This window comes from Fundulus heteroclitus, chromosome 12, assembly GCF_011125445.2.
Source record: "Fundulus heteroclitus isolate FHET01 chromosome 12, MU-UCD_Fhet_4.1, whole genome shotgun sequence".
Taxonomy (NCBI): Eukaryota; Metazoa; Chordata; class Actinopteri; order Cyprinodontiformes; family Fundulidae; genus Fundulus; species Fundulus heteroclitus.
In genome coordinates this window covers 3495401-3521795 of record NC_046372.1, presented here as the reverse complement: position 1 = coordinate 3521795, position 26395 = coordinate 3495401, and the positions used below count along the sequence as shown (strand labels likewise).

The following is a 26395-nucleotide window of genomic DNA, read 5'->3' as shown; positions in this document are numbered from 1 at the left end:
ATGTCTCACAGGCAGGATTTTAACAAACAGCTGATAAATGTGAGAAACGGCTGAACTATAAACTACTGGAATACATAAAAGTATAATTTTAACGCAAATTAGACCCTCTGAGTATTACGGAAGAAGATTAGGGCCATTCAAAAAAAAAAGTATTCAATTCTGACTTTTTTGTCAGAATTCTGAGATTAAAGTCTTAATCTCAGAAATTAGATTTTTTTTCTCAGAATTCTGAGAAAAAAGTCAGATTTTAATACTTTTTTTTTTTTTAATGGCCCTAATCCTCTTCCGTACGGTATAAACAATACAGTTTCATCTTACATCTCTTTTTTAAAAATCATAATATTTTAAAAATCTTGATATATTGCCCAGCCAATCTGTCCAAAACAAAGAAATGGGAAAAAAAAAAAAACAAACAAAAAAAAAAAAACGACACAAACCAAATGTGTAAGATTCAAGCACCAGGCACTGCCGGAGGTTACCGAAGACCGGCCGTGTATTGCACAAGCTATCAAATCTGTAAATCAGTCCATAACACAATGGGAAAAGCAGCGATTGCAAAGTCTGACATGGATTCTTACTCTGATGTGAATGGACTCCCAAATCACTTTTTATTACTGAGTCACGCAGTGATTGCGTAAAATATAGCAGAAGTGAGTGGAAGCAGCTGAAAGTCTCTCTTTTCTGAGCACAAAATCTCTTGTGTTTAACTCACGAGGAGCACCTTTATGTAGCTGCTTGATCTGAGGACGCCGTTGATCACGGCACTAAAACATTTGTCTAAGAAAGGAGGAGTCAGGAAACTCAGCATTTTTAATCTTTTAAAGCTGAAACGGGAAGTTGCTTGAGTGAGAAACACAAAAACTCTGTACTTTGCACCCTATAGTCACATGTCAGGAAAAATGTGAAACGGTATAAATATGGATGAGTAACTATGAGAGATGTGATTGTATGAATATGATAATGCGGGGATGGAGCTAGGTTTTGGACTATTCCACTGACCAAACATGTTTAAATTGGGTTAACCACTAATTTTATTAACGTCTAAAGGCCAAGAATTACTTATGTTTATGTTCATTAATGATTCTGTATGATTCTGTAATTATTGCATTAGGCTCACGTAACGTTGTTTTGGATTCACTTAGTGGCTTTGTGTACGGCTGGGTAGCTGGGCAGCGCTGGGACGTCTGTGCTGTGTCTTTGTAACTGCATCTGAGCTGTTGAGAGCAGGGCGAGCAGCTAATGAATGACCTGTCAGAGGTAATGAGGTCCAGAGTGCTGGATGCATCATGACTTCCTGCTCGCAGCTCCACTCATTCAGTGGCAAACTGGAGAGATCTTGCTCACTGCTAACATGCAAATGGACTGAAAGAAGAAGTAAAAACAGGATCATTTTCACTTGAACATCTGGAGAAACGAAACCTCTGCTCTTTGGCATTTATGATCCTTGAGCTTGCATTTTTTTCCCCCCACTAAAGTCGTGAACACTTGGACTCTGCTCAGATGTTCAGATTTCCCGTTTCACGGATTTCCCAACAATCCCCAGCCCTTGCCCTGGCCGTGCCTCGCGCTCTTCTCTGTGATCGCTTTGATTGTGTAACGTTGTCTCACCTAGCTGTGACCGTGAGGAAGTGCACCCCCCTGTCTCCGCCCCGCTCTGCACCTGGAATGTAAATATGGGAAAGGTGTGGCTCCATACTCCTGCGTTCGGGCTTCCTGATTTGCAGTTTGGGGGGGATGCACAGTTTTCAGAAAGCTATGAATTGTGGAGTGTGTTGTCAGACTAGTCACTGTAATATCTGCCTCTGTCCATCTGTGCTGAAGTAAGACAACGTTTAGGCTACAGCGCCAGATCTTTGCGTGCGTTTCCACTTGTAGCAGAGTTAACCGGCATTTAATTGTTTCAATGTCAGTCTCATTGCGCCTCTAAAACGTGTCTGAAGAAGAATTTCCTTTCCAGCGACGGATCTCTACTGCATAAGGAAAAAAAAGGTCTGAGATTTCTGTGGATTTGGAGATTGTACTAAATCTCCTAATCCAAATTTCTGTGGATTTGGAGATTTAGTTGCAAAGATGAATTGATACTTTAACTTGAAAGACTGATGTAAGAAAGATCACTAAAATTAAGAGTCACATTTATTGATGATCAGACATTGTGTGTTCACTGTCTGATCAAAAATAATCTAAACTCTAGTATTTAAAAGGGGAACGTTGTATGACACAGTGTTGTAGTCAAGTCACTATGCCTCGAGTCCGAGTCCAGGTTCGAGTCTCCAGTGTTCAAGTCCGAGTCAAGTCCAAGTCATTAAAAAAAAATCAGAGTCGAGTCACTATTGATCAAGTCGAGTCCAAGTTCCGCACTAAAGTAAGCATAGCCTACATGTTTTTAAACTAAAAAAAAAAATCCACACTCCACCACATTGCACTAATAATTTAGATATTAAAATCATACACCAAATAATAATAATATTCTAATGACATATTACAATTTTAGCCTAATGATATAAAAAAAAGTCAAGTCTTTTTCTCAATCTCCGAGTCAGAATGATCTAAATGTAGGAGTCCGAGTCCAAGTTCGAGTCATCAGTGCTCAAGTCCAAGTCAAGTCACGAGTCTCTAAATTTAGCTAATGACTCGGACTCGAAGTCGAGTCTCGGACTCGAGTACTACAACACTGGTATGACATAAAGATGAAAAATACTTTTGTCTGAACTGAATAAAATCTAAGAATTATTAGGAGCTTCTCAGACCTAAAAGAAAATTGGGCCCAATTTTGATTCTTGTATCCGAACATGAACTGAGGCGAACATTTGGGGGAAAGAGGAACCATGGACAAACAGTGCATGAATTGGCCCCTGGAGAACAGTAGGTTGACTTGAACACTTTTCCCTGATAGCTTTTTGTTTCCACTTGCCTTAAAATATCCGGCAAAGTATTTATTCAAATGCAGGATGGTATATAAAAAAAACATTTCACTGACAAAACAAGCAGCTTGGTCACACCATGCTCACATTTTACTGCACTAAGATACCGAATTGTTCTTTGCATGCATTTAAATTTAGGCAAACATTCATTCTATAAAATCCCAGTCCCTCTCTGTAGCAGTAAATCACTCCGTGGTGGATTTCAGGTGTTTGCGCAGATTATATTTCGTTGCCGAGTGGTTCAGAGACGATGGAATAGCAAAATCTTGTGCATCATGTCTTTTTGATCCGTTCGAATGAACAAATGAGTCTTGCAGTGCTAAACGCTGCTGCGGCCCCAGACGTCTGCTGGCCATTTCCTGTTGTACCGTTGCAGTTTTTATTGTTGCAATCTTGACTTTGTAGTGTAAAAAATGTATCCACCTACAGAGGGACGTTTTTTTTTTTTCTTTTTTACCAACCGTGCGTCTATTTTTACCCCCCAGGATGATGCCGCAGCCTCTCCTTCTCATCTTTGTGCCGTCTCCAGTTGTATTTTTAAAACATAACCGTACTAAGCGCTCGGTTTCACCCTTTTTTTTTTTTAACCGACAAAGTCATATCCTCCACATGTTTGTAAGACCTCGGTACACCAACTGCGTGGTTAAGGGATTTCCTTTGACTAGACCGGCGGCCCTTCAAGGCCGTTTTGATGTGGCCTGGAGAAAAGCAAGTTAAATTGATTTTAAGGGCACATCCAAGGATCCCCGGCTACACACTTAACCATTTCTTTCTGAGCAATAGAACATGTTCCAAATGTTGTATTAGATTTAACCCTTTACCACACGCTTCTAATGTGTAAATATAAACGGCGTGGCAAGTCACTTCACTTTCTTTGCTTCGCTTCGCTTGCAGAAAAAGAGCAGAGAAGAGACCTGCGGCGAAGGCAGTGGGGTAGAGATCCTCAAGAATAAGCCGTACACAGATGGACCAGGTGGGGCGGGTCAGTACACCCACAAGGTCTACCACATCGGCATGCACATACCCAGCTGGTTCCGCTCCATCCTGCCCAAAGCAGCTCTGAGGGTCGAAGAGGAGTCCTGGAATGCCTACCCTTACACCCGAACGAGGTAGGCGTGTTTTCAGGCGAGCTACGTCGATCATTTGTTTGCTCCAGTTTGGTTAGTTAGTGATGTGCTCGCATGCAATGTCAGGCAGCGTTCCCCGTGTTGAACAGAATAGAGTAACTACAAAAACCGAGCTTCTGGGTGATACCCAGGTAGCCTGGGTGCCATTCCGAACTTAGTCCCGCCCACAACGTTTTAGGTCGGGAAGTTCGGTCTGGCATTGCTCAATAGTAGCGCGAGTATGCTCGCCCAATATCTGGCGGGCCAATCAAATTATCGGGGAGGGCTTTATACGATGATGGACAGATGATCAACAGTAATGTAATCAACCACGTCACCAAAGCGCACTTGGGTTGAATTCGTTTACAACAACGATGGCTGCCGCTGGAGAGTTGAGGTGTGTAGATTCTGCTATTAAGTCTGTTCTAGAAGATATCGACAGCAAATGAATTTTAAAAGAGGAACAGAGAAACGCGATCAAGGCATTTGTTGAAAAGAAAGATGTTTTTGGCGTCCTTCCTACGGTTCGTGTGTTGAATAACTCCTTGTATCCTTACATTCTTTTTGCAACACCGGCAAAAATCGTTCACGCTCATCTTCTTATTCTAGGCTACTTCTTTTCCAGTGTGCAGTTGAGTTCTGTTGACAACAACTATGCGTCGCTTAACATACGTCACACACTCCGTTGCTCTTATTGGTTGTAGGTCTATCCAATTGAGTGCAGAGGCATTCTTTTTCCTGGTTCGTTCGAAACACGCCCCATAATCACAGCTCTATAGAGCAGTATCAGACTCAAATTCTGACTAGAATTGAGTATGACTACGTCAGGCTAATACCCAGGTGTTGTTGACACCAAATCTGTCGTTGTGTAGGCCGACAGAGAATATAGACCCCAGATCAAGCTGTCGGAATATTACCCAGCAGGCTATAGGAGCGGCACATGCTCGTGTCCAGCAGCCTCGTGACCCCTCATTCTCCGTGTGCCGCTGTATTTGTCTGCTTGATAAACAGAGATGTGGGGATACTGAAATAAGATGCACCCGAGACGGTGCTGTGGGAATGTTGATAGGCCCCAAGTGCTTGCTGACATGTCTATATAACCAGTGACAGTTTTACTGCAGAGCTCTCTGGCACAACAGAGGAACTCGACTCTCATGTCCCTTGTCTTTCACACTGAGGATGTGTCGGCCCTCTTGGACTAATCCTGAGCCGTTCAGTATGAGCATTGATATAGGACTCAGGGCAGTAAGTGATTCATAATTCATGTATATTGTGGTTTGTTTCGCCACCGCATGTCTTGCAGATACACCTGTCCCTTTGTCGAGAAGTTCTCCATTGACATCGAGACCTACTACAAGCCCGACACCGGCAACCAAGCAGATGTCTTTAACCTGTCTGCAACAGACAAGAGGCAAAGGACTATTGGTGAGACTCTTTAAGCACAAAAAGCTTTTTATGATGTAGAATTTAAGTAGTTTCACTGACATTTCAGTAACACAATAATAATCACGTACTGGTGTATCTTAATAATTACTGAAAATTAATAACTCATTGAGATTCATTACACGTTGCTGTTTTTCAAGCCTTTTTTTCTGTTAATTTAGGTGATTATGGCCTACAATTTAGGAAAATCCAAAATTACATTTTTCTGTTGGGATAGCCACAGCTTTTTTAAAAAAATGTAACCGGTCTTATGTAATGTTGTGATAAATTTAATTCAAAATATGGAAGATTTGTATTCAAAAAACTAGAAAAAATACTAAATGTTCTTTGCTTCACAATGCTCTAAAGGCTGTTGTGCTCCTTTTTACTACCAGATGTTTTCCTTCCACCTAACTTATCATTGATAAGCTTGAATGCATCACTGTGAACACTCAGCTTCGTGATTTTCCAGACTTTGCATTTCTAGAAATTGAAAGGGGCCAAATTTGTTTTTCTTTTCCCGTTAAAAACATGTTTTTTTTTTCATCTTTTCTTTACATCTGCTCGCCAATAAATTATACTTGCAATTATATTTTAATGAAAAAACATAGAAAAGAACAAATCATTGTGGGTCAGAAGAAAGGGTCTCGGCTGTTTGCCTCAGTGACAGAAAGGGGGCTACAATTTTCTAACTTTTAGGATAAGATGTTTTTCTATTTTGTTGCTCTAGAAATTGCTGTTGATTTGTTTGCAACGAGAAAAACAAGAACTTTCTTCAAATAGCCTGGCTATGTCCAGCCAAACTGAATGAATGGATGTGCTTAAGTCTGTTTTTGAGTACAAAGTTGCTGGATGTTTTTAGCTTTACTTACTATGATTTTAAATAGAAAGCAAGAAAACAGAAAATACGCAGCTAATAAAAGAAACACATCTTTGTGTACTACCTCATATTTCTACCTTAAGATAATCTACATTTGTCGTCAATTTCATCCTAAAAAAAAAAAGAGAAATGTCTCCATTGGCATCAGCTTCTTTTGCTGCAGGGCTAAATTTGTACCGTTCCTGAACTGCGGTCGTGGGCCTCTCAAAATTATTCCTAGGTGCCACAAATAGGTCCAGGCAGCACTTTGGACACCCCTGGTCTTGGGCATGATGTAACCTGTCTCCATGAAAAGCCCTTAAGCAATAATCAGAGAAACTGAACTCTCTGAGTTTTTACTAGCCACAATAATTAAAGATTCCAAGTATCTGTAAGCGCACCCTTTTCCTGTTCAGTATTAGTTTTCATTTCTTGTCAGCTCTTATTTATGTATAAACAGTGGATGAAGGCCACTTGTAGCGGTTTAGTGACGCAGCATCGTTTTTGTCTTTGGGTAAAAACCTCCCATCACACCACAATAAAGAAATAAACGCCTGTAGGGCACGCAGTGACCCAGCTATGATATTATTTGTAAGGATTTTAGTCAGTCACTGGTTCTCATGTATCTGATGCAGTCAGTCTGAGAGTCAGTTATGAAACGGATACAGACGTGTTAAGCGCAGGCTTAAACATGTTGCGCTCCACCGCCCTCCTGCGCACATTATGACATGCTTATAAAACTGCACTTAGTTCGTTATGACATTCCTCCCAAACATCTGGCAACACCAGTTATTTCTGCCTCAAACACGATTTTCTTTGGCAGACCCAATCGACATAGTGACCGATCCCATCCCCCCACACGAGTACAAGGCAGAGGAGGACCCGAGGCTCTACAAGTCGGTGAAGACCCAGAGGGGCCCCCTGCAGGATGACTGGATAGAGGAGTACAACAACAACTCAGGGAAGACTCCCATCATGTGTGCCTACAAACTTTGCAAAGTGGAGTTTCGCTACTGGGGCATGCAGTCCAAGATCGAACGCTTCATTCACGATGTTGGTGAGCGGATTCGAACGTCCGGTTTACAAAAGGCGCTTTTTTTTCTGTCGTCAGAGTCGGTGCGCCCCCGCTCACACGTTTGTCTGCTCGCTGTTTCCCTTCAGGGCTCAGGAAGGTGATGGTGCGCGCCCACCGGCAGGCCTGGTGCTGGCAGGACGAGTGGTACGGTCTGACCATTGAGGACATCAGGCAGCTGGAGCTGGAAACCCAGCTGGCCCTGGCCACCAAGATGGCCCAGTTCTGCCAGGCCGAGGAGGCCACCGAGGCCAACGGCAGCGCTCCGTCTCCAGACAAAGAGCAGGAGGCGAAGGAGGCAATCAGCTCCATCGAGGCCGAGGAGACGGTCACTAGATCCGTGGAGACTCTCCAGCCGCGAGGCGTCCTCACCAAGCAGTGGTCCACCTCGTCCAGGTCCTCCCGCTCATCCAAGAGAGGAGGTGAACAGTGTGTCCAGCTTTTCAGCCGCGGCCACCGCAGTCATTGTGTGCATTGCAGCTCAGGCGTTCACACATCCTCACAAAGAAATCACCCACATGCGACGGTCCAGATTTATGGGAATTAGGCGTCTGGTTTGTAGCCTAAAATAACAAGAGAAGAATCACACAAAAATACTGAATAATAATTGACTAAAAGGAAAATAATTATAAAAGTTTCCTTTATAGTCATCCTGTAGTGGAATTTCATTCGGAAACACATAGAAATCCTGCTAAGATTAGCGTTAAATAATAAAAAAACTGCTCATCTCTAAATCACTTTGGCCACAGTAAAGAGCACCTGTGTGCGGGTTTGGTTTCTCCCTGGCTTGATTTACGTTTATAGAACAAACGCATTGTGCGGATGGAACAACGATAGATCATGGCTGCGGCTGCCTCCTCCTCCCTGACTGATTAAATAAAGTCTGAGCTGGCAGCCCTGGAGACAAATTCCCCTAAAACTTGCTCGATAGATCCGAAGATTCTTTCTTGAAATAAACTCGACGTTGGCTGCCCTAATAACAAAGCTTTATATATGAAATAAAACAAAACCCACAGCACATTTTGGGTCCAGCTCTTATATTCACACCCCAGTGTCTTCCCTTAAGCTCTTCTTATACACCACCTCGCTCGATAATGGACAAGGGTAAAGATGTGGAAAAAGTCTTAAAATAAATGTAGCTTTTTATAGCAGAGACATATTCTCACACAGAACCTCTGCAGATCTCTAGGATTTGGAGTTCTTTGTGTTTTGTGCTTGCTATCCTGCTCACTGTCGGCAGTGGCAGGAGAAACTTTGGGTCCTTGTCCTGCTTTGATTTTTTTTTTTTTTTTTTTACAGTTAAGCTTAAACTTTTTGCTGAATTAAACATAGTTTAGACCAGTTTAGTTAAATTACATCGCACCAATTGACAAAAACCATCTTAAGATAAATGGATCCTTTTTACGTCTTTTATAAATGTATAATCAGATCGACTATTAGTGTTCCAGTTCCATCCTTGTTATAAAACATGCATTCAAATTCAGTTTTTAGCGCCAAACATACGTGCTTTAAACATATCTACCTTCAAATCGATGGTATTATTTACCAAAAGTGTTTTATCGTATTTTTGATATACATGATTTCAGGTTATTTTTACACATTCTTAATTTAACAAGGAGGACCCTTAAATATGGAGGGAACCTGCTTTATCAAAGTCTGGCATCCGTAACCTTTGAAACTTCTCACTATTACTCTCGTAAGCAGTTTTAATAAGACGGCATCTAAAAATAACTCGCTCCCAGGTATTGCCGCACAGAGACAATGTGTCATGAAAAGCCGCTGCTCAGGCATTAATAGGCGGCGTTGCAGTCGGTCGGGCGGACGGGGAGCGGCGCCCGGGACGTGCCGCCCGTCTTCGCTTTCATCCGCAGTGTTTTCTCCTCGTGCCCCTCAACCTCGTCTGAGTGTCTAACTTGAGCAGCTTCTTTCCTACAGAGCGCGGTTATTTTTAGCATCACCCTCTGACATCACAGATCACATGTCCTAACACACCCATGTGGCATCCTTCCTTTAAGGTAGCGCTCACTGTAGCTTCCTCGTGGACCCTTACTCTCTTCCAGCAGACCTGGTCTCACCCTATTGAAACCAAAGCCCCCCCCCCCCCCCCCCCCCCCCCCTCCTCCTCCTCCTCCAGCAGCAGCATCCCGTGGTTCTCCACGGAGCTATTTTTAGCAGCAGTGCTGACATCACGAATCTGTGGAGGCCGACGCGACCCTCCCCGCCCCTCCACAGCTTCTGTTTGTCTGAGCGTCCTGACAGCCACAGCTGTGCCCTTCTCCCCCCCCCCCCACCAGCTTGTCCCTCTCTCCTCCGCTGTTCTAATGATACACGAGGTGTTGGTCGTAGAAGCGTGACAGACGGGGCCGACTCTTAGTGTTCGCCACGCTCCTCCTCCCAAGGAGCTCTGGGGGTATTTGATATATCTATTTATTTATTTTTTTAGGGGGGTGGGGGGGGGTTTTCGGCTGCATTGGGTCTCCCTTTTCACGCATCACCCCTGACCACCATGCAGCCCATCTGCGACGAAGCAGCGCACCGCAGAGACTGTTTGCATGTTTATATAACACCGTGTTTGTGCGCGAGATTGTGGGGGGGTGTGGGTGGGCTTGTGCGACAATGCTTTGTTGGAAGTGTATCTGTGTACGTGTTAAAAAAAGAAAAGAGAGAGGCTGGAGGAACACATGTCCCCAATTAACAGCGAGCCTTTCGCCTGCCTCTGCTGCTTTGACAGTGAGCCCGTCGCGTCACAGCCTCTCAGAGTGGAGGATGCAGAGCATAGCGCGGGATTCAGACGACAGCTCGGACGAGGAGTTCTTCGACGCTCATGGTAAATCAAATTTATAATTAGTTTTTTTTTTTTTTTTTAAAGGAAGTTGTTTTGTTTTTTTTTCACACTTTTTTTCCTCCTCCTTCTTCAACCGCTCTGCATGCGTGTCTTTAACCACAGATCAGTTCTTAAGCTTTCCAGATACCCAGCATGCTTTGGGTCTGCCGTTGAAATAGGTGGGTGTGGTGCCGCAGCCGCGCTCCCCCCGGAGGAAGAGCGGGCCGAGGACTCGTCTTTCGTCCCGACGTCCACCTTCAGAAATCAGTTCACCAAAACACTCATCTCTCTTAGACACGTCCAGAATTTATCAGGCATCCCCGCAATAAAACGCCCCTCTCCAAACGACTGTCTGTGTGATGATGTCATGTCGGACAAGAATAAACCTGGAGCATTTTGCACCTTCATTTCTGTCACACTGACTCTGCTCACTCATTAATCTCATTTATTCCAAGTTTAACACGGCTTTTTGTCAACTGTATTTATCAATTTCACAATTGTGAATTAACAGCAACGACAGTCCGTGTTATTACTGCTGTTCATTTCACTTGCAGTAGAAGCAGTCAAAAACAAATGGGGACATATTTACAGCAACTTCTTGCTTCTTCTTGGAAAGACGTATTAAAGTCCTAAAATAAGTGGTTGCTATGGAGACTCTGTGACCCCCAGGATGCCACTTTCTGCTGCAGATCTCTAATAACGAGCTCTGGACATGTTGCTTCTGTTACCAGCCTGCTTGGTGATATGTGGGTCCTCCACCTCCCTTGTTTGGCAAACTTCCAGTGCCCACATTCACAGTGAATCCTTAGACTAGAAGTAGCTCTTAGTGCATCATTTTAAGAAGAATCTTAGAAATTCCCCGAATTCTAAGAATTTTCCTAGAGTTTTACCTCGGTAAGATGAAAGTTATTCACAAAGCACCCTAGGCCTTAAGAGAGCTCCTAAAGTAAAAAACATTAGGAGTTGTGAGGAGGACTTTTAGTGAGGCTATGTGTGTCCTAAGCTGGGAAGATGGTGGAAACAGAGAGCTGATTGGCCGATCCACCACCTAAACGGGGAAGGAAATGAGCACATAAACTTCTTTAAGAATCATACAATTATTAAAATGTAGATAATATAAACTTTATAATCCCCATAGAGGGAAATTGATTAGTTTCAGCGCCCCAGTGGGTTAAAGGTGCGGCTCTAGTAACGTAAATTTATTGAGAATAAATAAATAATAGGAAAAATATTGAATAATCTTGAATAGAAATTGTAGAAATGTACAAACAATATAGTACAGAGGAATATTTATATTAGTTGCAGAAAATGCTCTGATTAATAAACATTTTAGAAGCATTGGAAAAGCTTGCAGAGAAATATCTACATAAATACACTTTAGACAAGATAAAAAATGTGAGAAAGTATTTTCTGTATCGTACATAATGATGTCAGTAGCCTAAATGGTTATTTAGAAGTTTGCTGGTGTGATGCCTTCTCACTTTCCAAGCACCAAGACGCACAGAGAAACAGATGCATTGATCTGAGCTTCAAAGTCCGTGTATTTGCGGCGTGTTCCAGGGACCAATTTACCTTTCAGCACTCCTCTACTCTCCTCCCAGAGCTGTGCGGGCAGAGGCGCTGCTCCTCTGTCCAGTTCAGGTTTTTTTTCCACCTTTATTTTCTCCATTTTATGTTGGTCGCTATGCCAAATCCAACCGCTTTATACAAGCAGGCAATCCCAGTAAAATGCTGACAGGTGAGTGCGCATTGATATCAAATAGATGAAGTATGGCGAGTAAAACATCACAAACAAATCAAAAATAATGATGAGGATGTAAATAAGGTACATTCAGACATCTTGATGCTGTGTGACACATTTAATTTTGCTTTCATCATTATTCATCATCACATTTTTAATCTGATCTAATTGATTAATTTCTCTGAATTGACTACTAAGAGCACATTTGTTTGTTTTTTGTGTGTTTTTGGTATCAACCAATCACAGCTCTTAAATGACGCCGTCTGACCTAACAATGGGGTCCACCTCACTAAGATAGAAATGTCTGTTCTCCTTACTCAGTCGCTCTCGGCAGCTTTCTGAATCACCCTGAAGCTAAAACCCATAGGCAGGAATTTTCAGGCTAAGATAGGAGCTCTCTGAGAATCTGAATACGGGAACAGGTGGTTTCAACTTTGTAATTACTGCTCTGACACACAGAGCAGTTCACATGGGGAAGTTTAGGCGAGTGGATATTTTCTTGTAGCCACTTCCTCATTTATGGTTTGACTTAAAGGAATAACATGCTCTTTAGTCATTCCCGTTTTGAAGGAAGGAGTCTGTGTGTCATGTGATATTTGTTATAGATCACAATTAAACCTTTCTTTACGCCATGATCAACTTAAAGTATACATTAGAAAAATGACATGATTTTAAACAATTTCAGGAATAATATTGGGCCCCTTGCCATCACCCGCTGAACTTAAGTGACATCCCACATAGACATGACTACGCACTGCTGCTTTGTGCAGTAGTGTATAGTCATGTTCCAACACAAAGGAGATTCCCAAAACGCTTCCCACAAAGCCGGGGCCGTGAAGTAGTCCAAGATGTCTTGTCATCCTGAGGCACTGGGAGTTCCTTTCACTGGAACGAAGGGGCCGAGCCTAGTTCCTTGGAAACAGACCCATATCATGATGTCCTCTGTACAAAACGTCACGCTTGACACAATGCAGTCAGGCAAGCGCTGTTCTCGTCTATCGGCTTGCCCAGGGCCTGATCCGTCACTCCAGAGAACTGGTTTCCAGTTCCTCTAGAGTCCCGTGGCTGGGGAGTCCTGTAAAACCGTAAAATACAGTAAAGCTTACATTCCTAGTTTCAGGTTCCCCGTATAGATAAAGTTTTTTGATTTTTTTTGTCAAATGTCCAGCAGAAAGTGAGGTTTAGCAACGAGGAATGTGAAGTTTATCGTGTAGAATGATGAAGGAAACGTTAAGCTAAAGAGCTTCTAATATAAATTAAATACAGCATACATTCTGGGCCTTAATTTTTGTTTGATATCCTTTAAAATATGTCTAGTTACTGTATTAATGTACATGTTGCAGTTTTACTGCAAACCAAGTGGCGAAATAAAACCACTGTTTGCTTTTAAACATGATGACATCACAAACGTTTTGCATCTTCTAAATCAATGTGTCACTCTATGTCTCAGACTGTTTTTTTAGTAAAAAATAAAAATAGTATCAAAATAACAAATTTCCTCTCTGCTCATGTTTAAATTGGGATATTTTCTAGAACTTTTGACTTGTTTGTTGGAATTCGTTATGAGTACGATTATCAGTTGATTTCCAACATTTGTGGGTTTTCTGGCTGTGAATAGATTCCTTACATTATGTTTCAGTTTGCTGTGATACAGCTAGGTGAGCTTTCTAAGACAGGAAGAGGAGGAGATTAAAAGCAGTGTCCATTTTAAATCTTCAACCTTCGTTTATGTCTGTAAGGATCACCCTTTATTGGACGCAACAAGAGTATATATCCTCTTTAAATGAGATGTTTAGACTTGACATTAGAGACTACAACTGTACTACTTCACACTCGACAATACTTGTCCCAACATACATTTCATGGCCCTCACGGTGAGTGGTGCTTCAAATAAAGTGGGTAAAACTAATATTTATAGGGTCTTGTACTTTTCACTGCACTGTAGCTTTATTAAATATGATGAGCAAAATCGAGTAGACAAACTTCTGCAAGAAAGTGGCATGCACTTGAGGGGTGATGATAAATTTATAAACCCTGACGAGGTCAGTACATAACCCCATTCTATCCCTTCCTACTTCCATTTTATATTCTTAAATTAACCGGTTTCATACCCAGGTGCTTCACCCATCGACGTTATATATATATATATATATATATATATATATATATATATATATATATATATATATATATATATATATATATATATATATATATATATATATATATATATAAGGAGCCAATGTTATAATGGGCTAGCTGTATTTTTGCAGAAATACTTGTGCTTATGGAGCTCTAACTGTTTACAGTGACAGATATTACAGGATATTCTTTCTAGCAACATATTTTTAAATGTAAGACCAAAAAAAAGTTAACTCGTATTTTTTATCACGTTTATTGTTATCCCAACGACTGCTGAAAGAGACGTAAAACTGCCTAAATGTGACAGAATTTAATTTGTTGGCTTGTCATTTTCTGAAAACTCTTGATTACACCCTATGTCCATTGATTAAGTTCTGGTCCCTGTCTGTTGACGCTTGTGGGATATGATGAATCAAACAATATAATCCTGAGGGACATTCTTTGGGAGGTATCATTTATCGTATGACCTAATTCCCCTTTAGCAGACTGAGAGTGCATGAATCAACCAAACTGAATGAGAAATGGCCGTTTAGGAAAAAAATCCAGCAGCCCTTGTAAGACCCATTGTTTATTGTCTAATCCTGGTTCATTTTTCTGTTTCTGTTGTGGTTCTTCAGAGGATCTCTCGGATGGCGAGGAGGTTTTCCCCAAAGAAATCACCAAGTGGAACTCCAACGACCTCATGGACAAGATCGACGCTGCGGAAACGGAGGAAACTCCCGGTAGGAAGAACGGCACTGACAGAAACTTCACACCCGGCAGTGACTCTTCTGCGGCTTAACCGTGTGAAAAATGTGTCCTTTCAGAGCACTTTAAGGAAATGAGCGTCGACTACGAAAGAACGGAGAGCGAGGACAGACTGGACGAGGTACGTGCGTCTAAATGCTGAGCAGATCAGTCCCAACCAGCTTCTTCTGATGCTTCCCCATGTCGAGTATTCCTAAATAACAATGCCAAAATTAATAAATACACCCCACAAACCCAAATCTGCTGCTAAAGTTCATTCCATTTATAGCATAAAGGCTAAAAATGCAATGACCTTTAGCTCGGCTGGGTTTATGAGACTTTACACTTTGGAGGATAAGAGAAAGGCCGTCTGTCCCTGAGCCTTTCTGTCCTCTTGTGTTCAGATGCGCGACTCTCTTAGCGGCCAAGCCGATAGCTCTCCCATTCCCACCATCACGGTAACAAGGCACCTGTCAGTAAGTAAACATTTTGGGCCCCATAGCACTTGGGGGCAGAACAAGCCCCACAGGGAGGCCCACCCCCACCCAGTACCGACTGCCCCACCCCCTCCCCCCCTCTTCTCCTCTCCTTCGCCATTGCCCAAAACCCCCCCGATCCGTGTGTACTCTTCGACCCCCACCACCCTTTGTCGAACTCGCTTGTACTTGCAGTTGTGGCATTGAGTGTACGTCGATGGTGGTTCTTTTGACAATGTGAAGTTTTGGATCGGACACGGCAGACAAAACTCCACATTTCCTCCATGCAGTTTATTGTTACATTCTCCGGACGCATGATTGTTGTCATACAGGTGGAGGGTGGCTCTGCTCTGTCCACCCCCCCCCCCCCTCATCATGGTCCTCTGTCCCTCTATGGTTGTGAACAGAAGTCTGCCTTGTGGTACATGTTTGGAAAAGCCTGGCAATACCTGAGGGACCCATTTTTTTTTTACTTCCGAGGGGGAAAGCCCCCCGGTTTTTGGTCATGATAACAAACCAAACCGTCTATCCAGAACATTCTCCACGCATCGCCTTTATCGCCGTCTTGTCTTCCTCTAGGAGAGCTCGTCTCAGCAGTGTCTGCAGCCGTCCAAGATCCACGTGCTGATACTGGTGCTGCACGGAGGCAACATCCTGGACACGGGCGGAGGGGACCAGAGCAGCAAGCAGGCCGACGTCAACACGATCAGCACAGCTTTTGACACAGTCATGCGCGTCCACTACCCCGCTGCGCTGGGGCACATCGCCATCCGCTTGGTGCCCTGCCCCGCCATCTGCGCCGAGGCCTTCTCTCTGGTCTCCAAGTAAGAGGGAAAACACGTGCGCACATTTATATGTCTGCAGACTCCAGGCGGCGTGTTTTGACTCGTGTTTATCGGCTGCGACGGCTGTTTCCCCTTAATATGAAAGTGCAGCTCCTGGCTCATGTCATCTCCTCTTCCTCGGTTTATTTACTTAAGCTCCTCTTTCATTTTCTTAATTGCTGTGTTCTGCTGCAGCCTGAGCCCTTACAGCTATGATGAGGGCTGTCTGTCCAGCAGCCAGGACCACATCCCGCTCGCAGCTCTGCCTCTGCTGGCTACCTCATCCCCACAGTACCAGGACGCCGTGGCCACCGTCATTGTTCGCGCCAACCAGGTGTACGCTGACTTTATTAAGTCTCTGGATGGAGCAGCCTTCTCTGGCCAGGTCAGTCGGTGCTTAAAACAATGTCAGGGGTGTTAGTTTATCAGAGACGGGGTCCTTGTAGTCTGTGTCCCTTGTAAAAGTGTTCATGGACTCTCGACATATTAGAAGCAGAAACTTTGTTGTGTTTTATTAGGATGTGATAGAAAAGGGAGACGGTTACATGGTGCACAAAACTTTACAAATAAATATTTACAAAATCTGAACCTTACCTGCGTTTGTATTCAGTCTCCCTTAGCGAAATATTTGCCACAATTAAAGCTGCAAGTTTGTCTCTACTAGCTTTGCGCATCTAGAGTGACATCTGTATGGGGTAAGGTAACTGTCAATATAAATGTATGCGTAGGTGTCTGAATTTGTAAATGTAAGTCAATATACGTGGATAAATTTAAGATTTGTCTTTGTTCCTGGTTGTCAACTCATACATACGTGTGACATCAGATGTTTTATCTGTGAGAATACAAGTTGCAGAGTACAAATCACAAATTTACGAATCTACAACCTCTGATGAAGCTGTTTTACACTCCTTACCAATGCACTCCTAATGTTTTTCACCAACCACCATTAAACAAGAAGAAGAGAAAGAAGAAGAAAACACCACAACCAGGAACAAATACAAATCTTAAATTTGTCCACGTGTATTGGCTTACATTTATAAATTCAGAGAACTATGCATACATTTGTATTGACAGTTATCTTACCCCATACATCTGTACCTGTTTTTCTTTGCTAAATGGATCAACCTCTGTCAGATTGACTGGTAAGTCCCCGAATGGCAATTTAAACTTCCCCTGCAGACTCTCAATTGGATTTTGGGTCTTGGTGTTGACTCAGTTATGCTAACACATGAATATGCTTTGATCTAATATTAAGCTGATAGTCTCTGGTCTCTCTAAGTTCACTGTTGGTTTTCCCTCTCCCAGTGTTTTTCATTCTGGCCTTTTGGTCTCAATCTCATCTGACCAGAGTACGTGCATCCACATGTTTGTCATGTCCCTTGCATAGCTTGTGGAAAACTGGAGACAAGACTTCTTAATGCTTTCTATCAACTGTGGCTTTCCTCTTCACACTATTTCATAAAGGTTAGGTTTGTGATCCACAAGAGTAAGAGTTGTCCTGTTTATAAATCCTGCCACCTGAGCTGTGAATCTCTGCAGCTCCTCCAGAGTTACTATTGGTAATCTCTCTGATTATTGCGGCCCTTGCCAAGCTAGTCAGTTTAAGTAGACGGTCATAGCTTGGTAAAAAACAAAACTGCCTTCTGAAGGCAGTTTCCTGCCTTCTGAAGGATTTAGGTTTCGGCGACAGAATAAAAATGTGACGCAGCTTTTCACTGATCTTTTTTTATGCCTAAAGAAATTGAAAACCATTTATCTTTTCTTCCACTTCACTATTATCCATTATTTTATCCTGGTCTGTCACATAACGTTACAGAGTAGTAGCCAGCCACTTGTGGCTATGACACGGCTGTGAAAAGGTTCAAGGTGTATGAAGTCTGGTGAAAAGGTGTGTTTTCTACCAAAGAGCCTGAGTGTCTGGTGCGTGTTTCTTTGTCTTGATCAGTAGTTCACCAGACTTTCTTGTTTAAATATCTTCAGTCCTGTCGCTGTGTCTGAACATCACTTCCTCTTGTGTGCGTTCAAAAGGATTTTAAAAGAAGAAGCAAAAGTCGTTAAAAAGGTTTTATAAGAAAAAACCTCCAAGTAAATTTTATTTATTTTTTTTGCTAATAAACTGTTAACATGGTTGTCTTTTAGTGATGTCTACATATTAGTTTGACAAAATACTGCACATTTGTTGAAATCTTGCTTTTGTGCAAATCTGCCAATGACCCAAAGTAAGACTTAAGAGATTAATTATCCTTCAGTTAGTCAGATACTGGAATAAAAACTACGGACAAAACAGCTAGAGACCAAAGAAAAACGTTAACATTTAATATACATGGATCAAGACCACTTTACCAGATTACTTGCATATAAATGATTTTAAAAAGAAAAAGGACTTCAGGCTATTGCACGGTGCTGTATATTATTGTCACCTTATGATTTGTATTTGAACCTTCCTCCTGATATTTGACCCCTGCAGGTTTGTCTCATTGGGGACTGTGTGGGAGGAATATTGGGATTTGATGCTCTCTGCAACAGCACCCCCACAGTGAATGAAAGCCAGAACAGCAGCCGTAGGGGCAGTGTCATCAGCGTGCAGGTAAGGACGCATTCGCATCCTAAGGCCACATTTTTTTAATTACCTTTTCCATTTTGGACATATTCCTCATCACTTCTTTTGTAATATGTCCTCTTAATTTGCTTATAAAGGACCAGGACCTTCTCTCCCCGGGCATCATCGTCAACAGCGGGCATGGATCGTCATCTCCAACGCTGGAGGGCAGCCGCCACCTCAGTCGCAGTAACATCGACATTCCTCGTGCCAGCTCAGGCGACGAGGCCAAGAGGCAGCTGCCGCGCAAGAGAAGCGACTCCTCCACCTACGAGCTGGACACAATTAAGCAGCACCAAGCTTTCCTGTCCAGGTGAGGCACGGCAGCAACGCTGGCCTGATTTCAACTCGTATCTAACGCTGTCCTCACAGTATATGCTGTGGCACGGCTGCGCCTTGCAAAACTATTCACACCCATTGAATGTTTGTGCAATTCTTCACCTTACAGCTAGTGTTGCCCCGATGCCATTTTTTGGCCCCAATACGATACTCGATACCTGGCTGTGCAGTATTGACCGATACCGATACCATCTGTTTTAAATTGATGTGTGTGTATATATGAAGAACTGCATACTACTTAGGGTAGTAGAACTTTTTATTGCCTACCTGGAATGGGTGACAATAGTTGAATAAACGTTTGGCTCTCAAAGGCCAAAATAGTGCAACATTCGTGAAACATTCGTGAAATTATAATATGTATAATAGAAGTGCAACAGTAAGACAGTAAACTTACATTAATAATTTAATAATCTCATTTAAACCCTGAGTTTTGGCTCTCAAATGCCAAAATAGTGCAACTTTCATGAACTTATATAACATGTATAATACTAGTCGGGAGAGAGAAGGCTGTGTTCTAGTGACATACAAACATCAAAATGGTATCGGTGCCTATTTGGTGGTACTCGCCGATACCGATACAACCATTTTAGTCCTGGATCGGGGCCCCATCCGATACTGGTATCGGTGCAACACTACTTACAACCACAGACTTCAATTTATTTTTATTTGGATTTTATGCAACAGGCCGACACAAAATCCCTATTATGCTTTGCACGTCTCTACCACTCAGTCAGAAAAGATGTAGATCATCATCAGAGATATATTTTTAGGTTTTACTGCAGAGTCTCAACTGTACTTAGCTCTGGACTTTGACTGGGCCATTCTAACACGTAAATACACTTTCATTAGAGCTCTGGCTTGTATGTTTGTTGTTGCGTTCCTGCTGGAAGGTTGACCTGAAGCATCATGCTGCCTCTCTCAGCTTCCTTGTTCCTGCTCCTCAGCACGATGCTGCTGCCACCACGCTTCACAGCGAGGATGATGTATTCAGGGAAATCCTCAGTGTTTTTGTTTTTTCCAACACTCACAGCATTTTTGCACAGAAGTTTTCTCCGACCAAAGCATCTCCTTCCACGTGTTCGCGCTCTCCCCTACTTGGCTTGTAGCAAACTGCAAACAGGTTCTGTCAGGCTTTCTAATAACAACGGCTTTCTTCTTGGCACATAGATGTCAGATTTGTGTCTTTTCCTGTCGACCAGCCGAGCTTCTCACCGCTGCAGAGTTGCTGTGGCTGCTTCTCTTGAACCATGGCGCCCTTACCTGGCCTGTCAGTTTAGGTGGACGCCGCGTCTCTGTAGTTTCCAATTTCAGATATCGGACTGAACAAGAGAAGATTTTTAAAGTCTGGGGTGTTGTTTGATAAGCTGATCCCCTGCTATAAAACTTCACCACAACTTTATCTCTGACCTCTCTGCTGTGCTCCCTGGTCTCCATGATGCTGTTTGCGCCCTAATGTTCTCTGACAAACTTCTGAGGCCTTCAAAGAACAGCTGGTTTATAGAGAGGCTGAACTACACACAGGTGGACACTCTTTACCGTCCGGGGGATTTTTTTTTGTTGCACTGGATTTTACATACAGTTGTCGGAGTAAAGGAGCTAAATGCAAATAGACACAGCGCTTTTCAGATTTTTTATTTTTAATTAAAAAGACGAGTTTACATAGATTAAATTACACACAGTTGGACTTTATTTACTCCTTAGGTGACTTCTAATGGAAGTTGGCCATGCTGCTGTGTTTTTTCAGGGGTATCAGAGCAATGGAGGCATTTGCAAATGGGCTTCACCCTTTTCAGATTTATATTTGTAAAAAAAAAAAATTGCTTTCACTTCATGTGGATCTGTTATATATAAATGAATGCATAAATAAATTTAATAAAAATTTTATTTGAAGAAATGAGCGTTAACAATGTCTGATTACAACAGAATGCAGGGATGTATTATTATTATTATTATTTATTTAAAATGTATGTGATATAAAGTATACTGTATTTGTACGCTAGGACAGCATAGGGCTCTCAAGTATATTAAGATGGGATGGGAAAAACTTCACTTCAACCCACTCCGTTTGAATATGGGTTAAAGATAAATCTGTTAATGTAATATATAATAATACGAAAAATGATCACCAAACTTTTCATATACATCTATGGAAACTATACATAATAAATATGATACATTCTATAACAATTTCAACAATATGAATAATGTTAATATTGAAAGAACCCTTTACCCGATGACCTGATTTTATTACCATCGATTTTTCTGTAGACATCAGTAGTTGTTGTACCTTATCTGTTTTTATGACATTTCTTTTAATAATGTCTTAAGCTGTTTAGAGGTTTAACGTGTCCTTACCGCCACATTCACAGAGGTTTTACTCCACAAATGTTTTCTGGTGGTCTGAACTTGCTCCCTATGGGTTCCCCCTGACTCCGTGCTTCAGAAGGTCCCTCCCAGCTCTAAAACAAGTTCTGGTAGAAAAGTACCGAGTATTAATATAAAGATAAGATCCTTATAAACACATTGAGGTTTGTGTCTGTATTATGATGAAATGTGAATAAAAAATCCGGACTTATCGATGCGGTCCAAAGTAACGGCCGTGGTTTCTTCCCAGCTTGCACTCCAGCGTCCTGCGGAGTGACGCGGTGTCCCGCAGGTCGAGCAGCAGCACCATGCTGGACGGCGCCTCCCTGGGGAAGTTTGACTTCGAGGTGTCGGACTTCTTCCTCTTTGGGTCTCCCCTGGGCTTGGTGCTGGCCCTGAGGAAGACTGTAATCCCCATGCTGGACGGTGAGCGTCTACAGACAGAGGAAGGCATTGGTTATAAACGTGTAAAATGTTTTAAAAAAAAAAAACGTAATATTAAAGAAGCAGCTTGTTATTTTTATTTTTTAATCTGGTTCCTCTGCTCTCTTCTCCCATGTCTTTGGTTGCATTTCCCCCTCTAGTGGCCCAGCTGAGGCCGGCCTGTCAGCAGGTCTATAACTTGTTCCATCCAGCTGATCCCTCCGCCTCCCGCCTGGAGCCTCTGTTGGAGCGGAAGTTTCACCTCCTCCCTCCCTTCAGCGTCCCCCGCTACCAACGCTTCCCCCTTGGAGACGGAAACTCCGCCTTGCTGGGTAAGTTCCCTGGTAGAGTAACGCGTGGCGGCAAAAGCTGTAAAAATTCAGAACGAACGGGTTTTTCTGGAGCATTCGCGAGCACAGATGCAGTAAACCTGCGTTAATTTGTCCTTTTTTAAAGGAGGCTCCTCGCGTACTGAATGCAAGCAGCTGTCCTGTCTTAGTGGCAACACCATGACTTCACTCACAGACTAGACACTGTCTCAGAGAAAAATAATTCATTTTTCTACGGTTTGTCTTCTGTGAAGCAGGTTATTCATCTAAATGTGGCCATAGTCCTGTTTTTGGTTTCTGTTTGGAACATCCGATTTATCCAATTTAACCCTTAGAGCCTCTGTTTATAGAATTATTGGGCTGCAGATGTTTAGGCTTAACGACGCAGGCAGGAAAACTAAAGGCTGAAAGCAGGATTTCTTTTCTCCCAGACTTGGATTGAAGATTAAATTGTCTAAACCATGAAACATATACAGGGTGTTCTCAGGTGTTCCACCTTTTCTGTCTTACAGCCTTATTCCAAAATGTATTAAAATAATCATGGTGGGGGGATTCTGTTTAAAGGTTTTGCAGATTAATTTAAAAATACTGACATGTGCATCTAATTCTTTGCTTGGATATCTTTACTAGCAGCTTTTCCCCAAGCCTTCTCGTGTCGACCAGCTTGACGAAGCTGATTGTGGGTATTTTTGCCCACATTTCTCTGCAGATCCTCTTTAACTCAGTCAGGTTAGATGCACGGTGTGCGCAGATTGTTTATTATTTTCCCCACAGATATGTTCCACTAGATATCAGTCCAGGTTCTGGGTGAACCTGGACTTAGAGCTCCAGTAGACAATCCTTTGTTATCTTGGCTGTGATTCCTTGGGTCATCATCGTGCTGGAAGACGAGGTCAAGAGCCCTCTGGAAATGTTTTCTTTTTCTATATTTGGCTGCTAGCTTTTTGACCACTATGCAGGCTAGCCGGCACATAAAAAAGCTGTCCCCCTGAATATTGGTGCCGCCACCTTACTTCACAGTAGGGACAGTGTTAGCCAGCTGATGAGTCGCGCTCACATGTGACCTCTTCCGTTTCCAAATATATTTTTGCATCCTTCCTCGGGTTTGTGCATCAATACAGCACACACAACCTGGTCTCAGAGCTCTACAGACATTTGACTACATTAGTTTCTGCTCCGATGAGCACCGTCATTTCTGACGTCTTACACGGAGAAGTGTTTTTCCTGCCAAAGCATGTCCGGCCAAGCAGAATTTACTCCAGTCAAATTGTAAAAAATATCTCAGGGAGTGGAGGCAGGATGCCATGAGTGTTGTGGACAAGTAAATACTTAATGTTCATATTATTTCCAAACAAGCGTTTGGCAATTATGAGATCCTGTGTGTAGGATTTGAGATATTTAAACACTTTTTGGAATGAGGCTGTAACATAAGAAAATTGGATGCTCTGGGTGAAAATGAGCTGCAAGATAACTTGGTATCTTCTATCTATCAATGATTATCAGCAGAATATTTGAGCGTCTTGTGCTTGATTAGTCTTTGAACCGGTTGAAATGGCCGTTCATGGTGGGAAAGCGCTGCAGTCCAGAAGTGAGCTCCACTGTGGGCTTGTCTCTTTCTTGTTTTATGTCCAGTTGTTCTTGCCTCATATGTTTTTGTGTCCTCCCTGTCTTCTTTCCTTCCTCCTCTCTCGGTCTCCTGTTCCCATATCCGCACACCCGGCCCTCTAAAACCACCCCTGACCTCTGCCCTCCCCCTTCCCCCCCACCCCCACTCCCACTCCTGCACCTCCCTCTGTAGTGGAGACAGTCCAGAGCAACGCTCAGCTGCTACTTGATAGCGGGCCCCCCCTGTCCTTTCGCTGTCAGGAGACCATCAGTGAGACCTGCATCCCTGTTCCCGTGCTAAACTGGCAGGAGACCTCCCTGAAAGCCACACCCACCACCTTTGAGTGTGTGTAGCATCTCCCGTTCACCTCCATCCTCCTCCATTCATTCACTCCCCTGCATTTGTGCTCCGTTTCTTTTTTCCATCCCCGTCGTGCTGTTGGCGTGCTTAGATGTTTGGATTGCTTTTGCATCTGCTTTTATATTTTGTCTGAGTATTTCCATCGCTGTCGTTCCAAGAGTGAGAAACATAACTCCTGTAACGGCTGAACGATGCAGCTACGCACGTTTTCCGCTCATTGTTCAGTGTTTCTTTTGAACAACTTCCTGCAGAGCGGGGTGAGAAATTTACATATGGTCATTTTGAATAGTTATTTATCCAAAGTGGGATGAGCATGCAACGTCTTCAGAGAGTTTTGAAAACAACTCTCTGGTGCACAGGTTTGACTCTAATATGGATCATCTGTAATCTTACAGCTTCAAAAGTATACATTAATTAAGCTTCAAGAAATGCACACACCCAAACCTGCTCCTCATATCTGAATTGGTAAAGCTCATTTACATTGGTTGATTTCTCTGTTGCAGAGCTGGAGAGCTCTTTTAGTGACAGGCTCCTGTACATATATATATATATATATATATATATATATATATATATATATATATATATATATATATATATATATATATATATATATATATATATATATATAGTAGGTTCTTCCTCCCAGCAGCTGTAAGACTTTACAACCATCACCGCTCCCAGCTAATCCCAATAGGTCTTTCTATTCTGTTCGGTTCTTTCATGGTACCAACTCAGCTTTGAAGCGTCGTCCATCATTTTTTTTCAGTAGGACTGAGACCAGAGCCATCCAGGAAGTTTTTTTTTGCCTTACTTTCCTAAGCCAGTTTGGCATCGTTGTCCTATTGAGAAATTGTCCAAGTTTCAACCACCTGATCCAGACCGTCACCCTCGTAGGTAAGGAAATCGGTTTGAAGGATCCATCAAGGTGCAAACTTTCATAAACCACGAGATGCTCAATCACCAGTGGCCTTATTCCTAGTGGCGTAAGTTCCACATTAAAATGAGTTTAAAGGATGAAGCCCCTGCTTCAAAATGGACACCTTCAAACTCCACTGGTATTTGCTGCTGACCACATGGAGAAGCCAAATACCTTTTGGAGAAAGGTCTATGGTCAGAACAGAAAAATAAGCGACAGCTCATTGTTGCAGTCAAGAACACCAAACCTGAGACCGAGTCAAGACCAGACAAGTAATCATACTGAATGTCGCCGTAGAGGAAGAGAGAAGAAGTCAACCGTTGGCAGCGCTCCAGACTAACCGGTTTCTCTGGTTTACCTCATTTCTTAGGTAAGGTGCACTGCCGCAACATTTAGTCGCAAACAAAACTTTGATATAGACGGTCCCTCAACTACATGCCACTTGCTCAAACACTGACAAGCTGGTAACGGGTCAACAACTCTGAAGAGTTTGATGTGAAATGACGACGCAGCAGCTGCAGGCAGAGTGAGTGGAGGCGGCGGAGGTGGAGGAGGACTTAACTCACTCAGCCTTCATGCTCTCTGTGCGTTCTACCCACAAAAGCACCAATATACTGGCTCTGCAAAACGTTTCTCCCTGTTGTTTTTCCTCTTCCGCATTTAAATGCTGTTAAAAATCCAACCTTCTTTGGTTGCATTTGATGCAGCCTGAAGTCTCACACTAACTTGCTGTCAAGCATGGCGGAGGGAGCGGCATGTTGAGGGATGCATAACCCCCACTGGTGGTGTGACCGACTCACCGTGAGGGGCTGTTAGTGCCTCGCAGAGTGGGGATGGATTAATGACGGAGGGCTTCCTCTGTTTCCTTTAGCTCATCCAGATAATCAGCAGCTAGATGACTGAAACCAGGACACAAGGATCCCAAACACACATCAGAACTGCTTTTGGGATGGATAAAGCAGGCTGGCAGTAAGCTTCCCGAACGGCCTCGACGTTCATCCCTTTGAAAATGTGTCGACTTTGCTTAAAAGCTGTTTTGTGGCCGCAGCCGATCCGTTTCTACCGTTTGTGACAAGTGTGTCAAACACCCAGCCAGAAACCTATTTATGGCTACAGGGACCCTGCAGTCTCCCTGCTAAGCGATAAATCCCTAAACACTAGTTGGCGTTTAGAGAAAATCCGCAATAGATGCAAACCTGTGCACCCAGTTCAAATGCGTATTTAAAAGCTCTCCATTCATATGATATCTATGACAAGGATGGTACCTTCATGATTATGATTATGATTATGTCGCTTGCCTGAAGTGAGGTTCTCTTCCGTTTTAAACAGGAATCCCAGTAAAT

General features: G+C 42.8%; 1 protein-coding gene across 8 annotated transcripts in view; it reads left to right on the top strand.

Moving 5' to 3' along the window:
• The window catches only part of LOC105926900 (membrane-associated phosphatidylinositol transfer protein 2), a 71357-nt gene that overhangs the window by 32260 nt on the left and 12702 nt on the right, over nt 1–26395 (top strand). For 4 of the 8 annotated variants that reach the window (XM_036143742.1, XM_036143739.1, XM_036143741.1 and 1 more), the window contains exons 3-16: nt 3816–4030; nt 5331–5452; nt 7132–7365; nt 7470–7802; nt 10112–10207; nt 14705–14809; nt 14894–14955; nt 15218–15289; nt 15869–16113; nt 16309–16498; nt 18581–18700; nt 18811–19025; nt 21666–21841; nt 22000–22170. In XM_036143742.1, coding sequence (XP_035999635.1) covers nt 3816–4030; nt 5331–5452; nt 7132–7365; nt 7470–7802; nt 10112–10207; nt 14705–14809; nt 14894–14955; nt 15218–15289; nt 15869–16113; nt 16309–16498; nt 18581–18700; nt 18811–19025; nt 21666–21841; nt 22000–22170 — 2356 coding nt within the window. Of the gene's footprint in view, nt 1–3815; nt 4031–5330; nt 5453–7131; nt 7366–7469; nt 7803–10111; nt 10208–14704; nt 14810–14893; nt 14956–15217; nt 15290–15868; nt 16114–16308; nt 16499–18580; nt 18701–18810; nt 19026–21665; nt 21842–21999; nt 22171–23965; nt 24119–26395 lie in introns of all 8 variants that reach the window. The other 4 variants (XM_036143735.1, XM_036143740.1, XM_036143734.1 and 1 more) reach the window with 2 other exon arrangements.